This window comes from Heterocephalus glaber, unplaced genomic scaffold, assembly GCF_053883595.1.
Source record: "Heterocephalus glaber isolate CG9 unplaced genomic scaffold, H.glaber_assembly_v1.0 deba00001442, whole genome shotgun sequence".
NCBI lineage: Eukaryota > Metazoa > Chordata > Mammalia > Rodentia > Bathyergidae > Heterocephalus > Heterocephalus glaber.
In genome coordinates this window covers 48,934,515-48,940,908 of record NW_028258296.1, presented here as the reverse complement: position 1 = coordinate 48,940,908, position 6,394 = coordinate 48,934,515, and the positions used below count along the sequence as shown (strand labels likewise).

General features: G+C 49.9%; 1 protein-coding gene across 3 annotated transcripts in view; it reads left to right on the top strand.

Moving 5' to 3' along the window:
- Nucleotides 1-1,372: 1,372 nt before the first annotated feature.
- Trim33 (tripartite motif containing 33) overlaps nt 1,373-6,394 on the top strand; it is a 113,632-nt gene continuing 108,610 nt past the window's right edge. The window contains exon 1 of one of the 3 annotated variants that reach the window (XM_004853778.3): nt 1,373-1,916. In XM_004853778.3, the coding sequence (XP_004853835.1) occupies nt 1,391-1,916 (526 nt within the window). In that variant the 5' untranslated portion in view covers nt 1,373-1,390. The remainder of the gene's footprint in view (nt 1,917-6,394) is intronic. The other 2 variants (XM_087213278.1, XM_004853777.3) reach the window with 2 other exon arrangements.

Below are 6,394 nucleotides of genomic sequence, written 5' to 3'. Positions count from 1 at the left end.
AGTACCATTATTTTGTTCTTACTGTAACCCCAGCACATCTAACACTGCCTCATGCATGTTAAGAAGGTTAATAAATATTTTTTAAAGAATAAGTGAAAACGGTTTTCATGTGACTTCTTCTTATTAATGTATCTTTTGTGGTGCTGGGGATGGAACCTACGGGCTCTACCACTGAGCTATACCCTAGCCCTCGAATGGTGCTAAGGATTCACACCAGCGTTATTTCTAGAATTTACAAGCCTAATACTAAAAGTGCTGTTGCACCTCAGAAAGTCCCCCAAATACTTTTTCAAATAAAAAGATCACTTTTTTCCTTTTTTGGTGGTACTGGGCATTGAACACAGGGCTTCTGTACTGAGCTACCTTCCTAGATCTTTTAATTTTAAGACATGGTCTTGCTAATCCATCCAGGCTGGGCTGGAACTCGCGACCCTCTTGCCTCTGAGGGTCCCAGAGCACTGGAATGACAAATGTGCGCCCCTCTGCCCCGCTAGAAGACAACCCTATTACAGATAGTGTCAGGCACTGTCACCGAGCCCTACCCAGGAAGTGGGACTCTCGGAAGGGCAAAACCTAGGTTAGACAGGTGGCTCCCCAGCCGTACGCACATCAGAATCATCGTCCATCCACTCTCTCCCCCACTTCCTGACTCAGGTTTGGGGTGTGGCCCTGACATCTCTGCTTTGAAAAAGCTCTTCCGTTGGTTTTCTGATCTGTAGCTACGGCTAAGACTCACCTACACTTTACAGCTAAAAATAGCTGCAAAGGAGTTCATCAAGTCTTTTCAGCCTATTTCTGGTACACCTGCAGTTCAAAGAAGAAAAGGCCCCGTTTTCCCGCTCCCGAGCCAGGCCTGCAGGGGACGAGAAGGCCCGGGCGTCCGTCGGCGCGGCAGGTGAGGCCCCGAGGAGACGCGCGCGGCGCAGAGGACTGCGCCTCCCGGGAGACGTCTCCGAGAAGCCCTCGGCGGCGTCCCCCCCCCCCCCCCCGGTCTCCTCGCACCGCCGCTGCGTTTGGACTCAAAACCAGTGCCCGCCAAACACCATCCAGCATCTACGGCCTGCGCCTTCGGAGCTAACAAACCGCTGCCCTGACGCCGGACAAGGGCCCCCGAGGCGAGCCCAAGTTCCTCAGACCGCTCCGGGCCCGCGCCCCAAGTTCCCGCCTCCCCCGGAGAACGTAGGGGCGTACGTGCGCGCGCCGCGCTCGCCCGCCTTCACCCGCGCGACGCGAGGGCGGGGCGCCGCGTGCGCGCGCGCTCTCGTGGGTTCGCTCGCCTGCTCGCTCTCGGCGGCCGTTCTCGCTGCGGCTGCGGCTGAGGCTGGGGGCGGCGGCGGCGACGCGGGCGGCGGGCGGCGCGGGGCGGTCCGGCGGGTTCAAAGAGGAAAACATGGCGGAAAACAAAGGCGGCGGCGAGGCCGAGAGCGGCGGCGGGGGCAGCGGCAGCGCGCCGGTAACTGCCGGGGCCGCGGGGTCCGCGGCGCAGGAGGCGGAGCCGCCTCTCGCGGCGGTGCTGGTGGAGGAGGAGGAGGAGGAAGGCGGCAGGGCTGGCGCGGAGGGCGGCGCGGCCAGGCCCGACGACGGGGGGGTGGCCGCGGCCTCCTCGGGCTCGGCGCCGGCTGCCTCAGCCCCCGCGGCCTCATTGGGCCCCGGAGTTCCCGGGGGGGCGGTCTCGACGCCGGCCCCAGCCCCGGCGTCGGCTCCCGCTCCGGGTCCCTCGTCGGGGCCGCCCCTGGGGCCGCCAGCCTCGCTTCTGGACACCTGCGCTGTGTGTCAGCAGAGCTTGCAGAGCCGGCGCGAGGCGGAGCCCAAGCTGCTGCCCTGCCTTCACTCCTTTTGCCTGCGCTGCCTGCCGGAGCCCGAGCGCCAGCTCAGCGTGCCCATCCCGGGAGGCAGCAACGGCGACATCCAGCAAGGTGAGCCGCAGGCCTGCCTGACGTCCCGGCCGCGGGGGGCTGGCTTGCTGAGCCCGAACCCGGGGGATCCGGAGACCAAGACGCTGGGGCCCGGGGCTCTTCGCACCGGCCCCGTCCCCAGAGGTGTGCGGGGCGCCAGACATGGCCCCTGGGGCTGTTTGGGAGAAGCTGGACGCTGGCGACTCGGCAGGGTGGAGGGAGGGGTGCGGGCCGCCAGGGCTGGGGGAGGGGACACTGGCTGGGAGGGAGCTTGTGCGTGCGGGTACGGCCCAGTGCGGTTCTGGAGCTGGGACCCGGGCCGGGGGAGGAGTAGGGCTCTGGATGCCCGTTTCGAGAAGTACGGGGTGGAGGGACCTCGGTCGGGAGAGGGCTTGTTGAGAGAGTAAGAGATAAGGGCTCTGGAGGCAGGGGAATTGGCCTGTTCACGGCTACGAGAGGGGACTACGGATTAAATGGAGGTAGATGAAAGACTTGGGCGAGCTTGGGACCAAAAGAAGGCGCCTGTTAGCAAATAATTTTAAGATGACATTTGGGAAGGAGGAACTGGGGGAGGCCTGTCTGCTGAGGGAAAATTGTAAGGTTTGAGGACGAAGGAGAAATGATCTTTGAAGGGGAATGGGAGTTGGGGAGACCTGGGCATGTATGTGTTTGATTTGCTAGACGTTAACGATCCCGTGGTGTTTGGGATCATTACCGTGCTCAGTAATGAGAATCACATTCACGGTCTAACGTATCTGATATGCAGTAGTTGAGGTGGATGCTGAGTACCGTGGTTGTGGTACAATGGTGGGAAGGTCAAGGAAACTTCACAGTAAGGGAAATCCTCGAGCAGTTCTTTGAAGGGTGGGTACTGGTTTGGAGGACATTCAGGTAGGGGCATCTTTGCAACTAGAGAACATGTGAAGTGATTGGTGGAAGTTAAATTGGATTGATGGGTAAGGGACCACAATCCCTTCTCTGAAACCTTTGGGTCTAGGTGTGTTTTGGATTTCAGAATACAGTTTCTTGAAATTTTATTTTTCCTAGTAAGGTCTCTTACATAGTACTCCAGTAGGGTATGGGTTTACATCTCATCAAACACTTTAATTCTACACCGAAACATATGAATATCACATGGGATAATAGATGATTAATTGCCTCTTGCAGCTCAGGTGGGTTTTGTTGCATACTTAACTAAAATTTTGAAGCTTTTGAGTTTTGGAGCTGTAGGGAAGGGATTGTAGATTGGGATTTATTTTATAGAGTGTAACCTGTTTACTAGTGGGCTGTCCAGAAGAGCTTTTATATAAGGAGGATAAAAGGATCAGATTTGTGATCCAGAAAGATCATTTGAAGCACTTGAGGAATGAAGGAAGGTGGGGGAGACCAGTTAGGAGAATCTTGGCAGTAATCTAGGTGAGAAATTATCCTTTGGAATGGGTAGTGAAGGACCTGTAGCAGGTGTTACAGAAGGCAGTATTTCAGTATGGGAAATGGCAGGGGCTTTGTGAAACATTGAGTTTGACTGTCTCCTTTGCTACTTCTCACTTATGACTTGGACAGATTATTTCTTAGCCTCAGTTTTCATATTTGTGAAGTATGGACAAAAATACTTCATAGAGTTGTTGAGAGAATGAAGTGAGAGAAGATATGTAGTGACTAGTAGTGATAATTACTAATGAAATGGCAGCTTATTATTAGTAACTGATGGTAAGTGGCCTGTAGGAATAGAGGTGGAGGGTGATACTGAAATTGGTGCGAAGGAGACACATATGTCCGATGACTTCCAGGCTTCTTGCTTGGTGAGTGGTAGTTCACTTAATGCAGATGAACAGTTCTCCCCCAAGGCAAGGTCTATAGCTCTTGATAGAGAGGTTGCCTACTATGTGAGAGGCCCTGGGTTCGAGTCTCCAGTACCAAAAAATCCCCAAAACCTTAGGTACAGAAGTACAGAAGCACATGTGTGTGGTGGAGAGAGAGAACAATGGCTTCGATTCTGGCAGCCTTGATTTTGGGATATTATTGAAATGTGCAGATAAGGTTAAGAACAAGGTTTCACTTGGAGTAGTGGCACATGGCTGAAATCCCAGCCTCCTGAGAGCTTCAGTGTTCTTGAGAAAACCTGGGTTAACTAAGAAAGATTTAGAGGGAACTCAGGATGCAAATGGTGTTTGATGTGACTGAGGAATAGGGGCAATAAAATTGCCTCTCTGAAATTTGTGTAGAAGAATGATTTGTAAATTCCCTTTTAATTCTCTATCCTTTGTTTTTGAACTAGAGTAAGTGGAATAAAATAAATGCTGTCAATCAAACAATATTGTTTTCCAAACACTAAAGTAAATTGAGTGTGGAGTACTGTGTTTTTAGGTAGGGAGTCTAGGAAATGTTTTGGCAGTAACTCATATATACTCCTTGTTTTTTAAATGGAAGCAAGAGCTGGGCAAGGTAGAATATTTAGTGAGACCCTGTCTCAAAATAAAAGAGCTAGAGGTATAGTTTAGTGTAGAGCGCTTATCTGGCATGTGCCAGGCCGGCCCTTCCCAGCATGGGTGGGGGGTGTGCGAAAGAGCTGAGCTGTAAAGCACTTTGGACTTAGGGGACACTGTTTTACCATTCAGTTTGTTTTGCTTTCTGTGTGTGTGCAGCAGTGAGGATGGAATCCAGGGCCCTTGCACTGAGCCACATCTCCAGATGTTTTTTCTTTTTTCTTTTGACACAGGCTCTTTTCAAGTCACTAAGTTTCCCAAGCTGGGCTCAAACTTGGCATCCACCTGCCTTAGCTTCCCAGAGTGCTTCGGTTCTAGACATAAGCAGCTATGCTTGGCTTTCTTTGGTTTCTTTATAATGTAGCTAAAAATCATTCATTTATATCTCACTAAGTCAAATTAAGTGATGAATGTGAAAGTGCTTTATAGCTGAAATGCTCCAAAAATACAGGATATTATTGAACAACTGTAATTTTTTTTTTTGGTACCGGAGATCCAACTTGGGTCCTTGTGCTTGCGCAGCAGGCGGCGAAACCACTGAGCTAAATCCCCGGCCCTGAACAACTGTAATTTTTATCTTTGGTCTGGCAAACCATTGCTGGTAGCTTAATTCACCATCTTTCTCAGTTGATTCCAAAAAAAGGGACCAGTACCCTTTCTCTTCTAACTGGCTTTTCTTTTTTTAAAAAATTCCTCTTTCTTTTAATAAACTTAGCCCACGTACTGTTGCTCTTCTCTCTAGATTGAAAGTGTGGTCCTTAGACTAGCCTCTCCCCATTGTTATCTGGTACTTTGTTAGGAATGTAAATACTTGGCCCAGTTGCAGACTTTTGGACCAGCAGTCTGTTTTAGTAAGTCCTCTAAGTGGTTCTGATCACATTAAAGTTTGAGAACCACTGTTGTTGAATAAAGGGGCCCTTCAAATATCTACTCAGGATTTTTTGAGTGTGTGATCTTTTTTGTTTGTTTTTTTGAGACAGGGTCTCACTATGCAGTTGAGGCTGGCCTTGAACTCATTGTACCTCAGGTTGTCCTCGAATTCTGATCTTGGGCAGAATCCCTAAGCCTCCCTGGTGCTGGGATTACAGGCATGCACTACCACGCCTGTCGTGGAGAGCTTCTTGAAATGCTGGTTTGGGAGTTTCTTTGTGGAACCTGAGATTCTGTTGATTTGTGGTTCACTCTAGGTAACCGCACTTTGAATAAGTACTTCATGTGGTTCTGGTTCAGGTTGAGGAAGTTGACTTTAAATAGTTTAAGGAGAAAGTTTAACCTATTTACTCTTGGAGTATTTGGGAAATCAGAATAAACTAGTAAATATTTGTTGAATCTCAGCAGTGAACTTTTTTTTTTTGGTACTGGGGATCAAACTCAGGACCTTGCGATTGCGAGGCAGGCACAGTGCCACTGAGCCAAATCCCCGGCCTAGCAGTGAGCTTTTTAAAGTGCTCTTGTGATTTTTTTTTTTTTTTTAATTGGTGCTTTCTTTTGGGGGATGATTCAGAATAGCTATCAGTAAATACAAATTTATACTGTAAATTAATGGACATACAATAAAAGTACAAATTTATATTAATGTATCTAAACAAACTGTCAAATGAACTCTTAAAATGACTTGTTTGTAGTAGAGTACATTTGAGAGCACTGTGAAATATTTGCCTGGAGAACTGGATTGGGAGTAAGTTGCATTGGTTTCTTTTTCTTTTTTTTTTTTTTTTTTGGTGCAGGGTCTCAATGTGTAGTTCAGGCTGTGCTGCTGAGCTGCATCCTCGGCTCAGTGGTGATTCTTTTTCGTGACACTGGGGATTGAACGCAGAGCCTATCACTGAGCTACACTATGTGAGCTACATCCCCCCCTCCCCTTACTAAATTGCTCAGACTGGGCTTGACCTTGCAGTCCTTCAGCCTTAGCACCCTGGAGTGCTGGGATTACAGGCCCGCACCACCACATTCCCTCTAAGCAGTGATTCTTAAAGTGAGCTTCTACAGAATGTGGTGTGGTAGTCTCTGAGA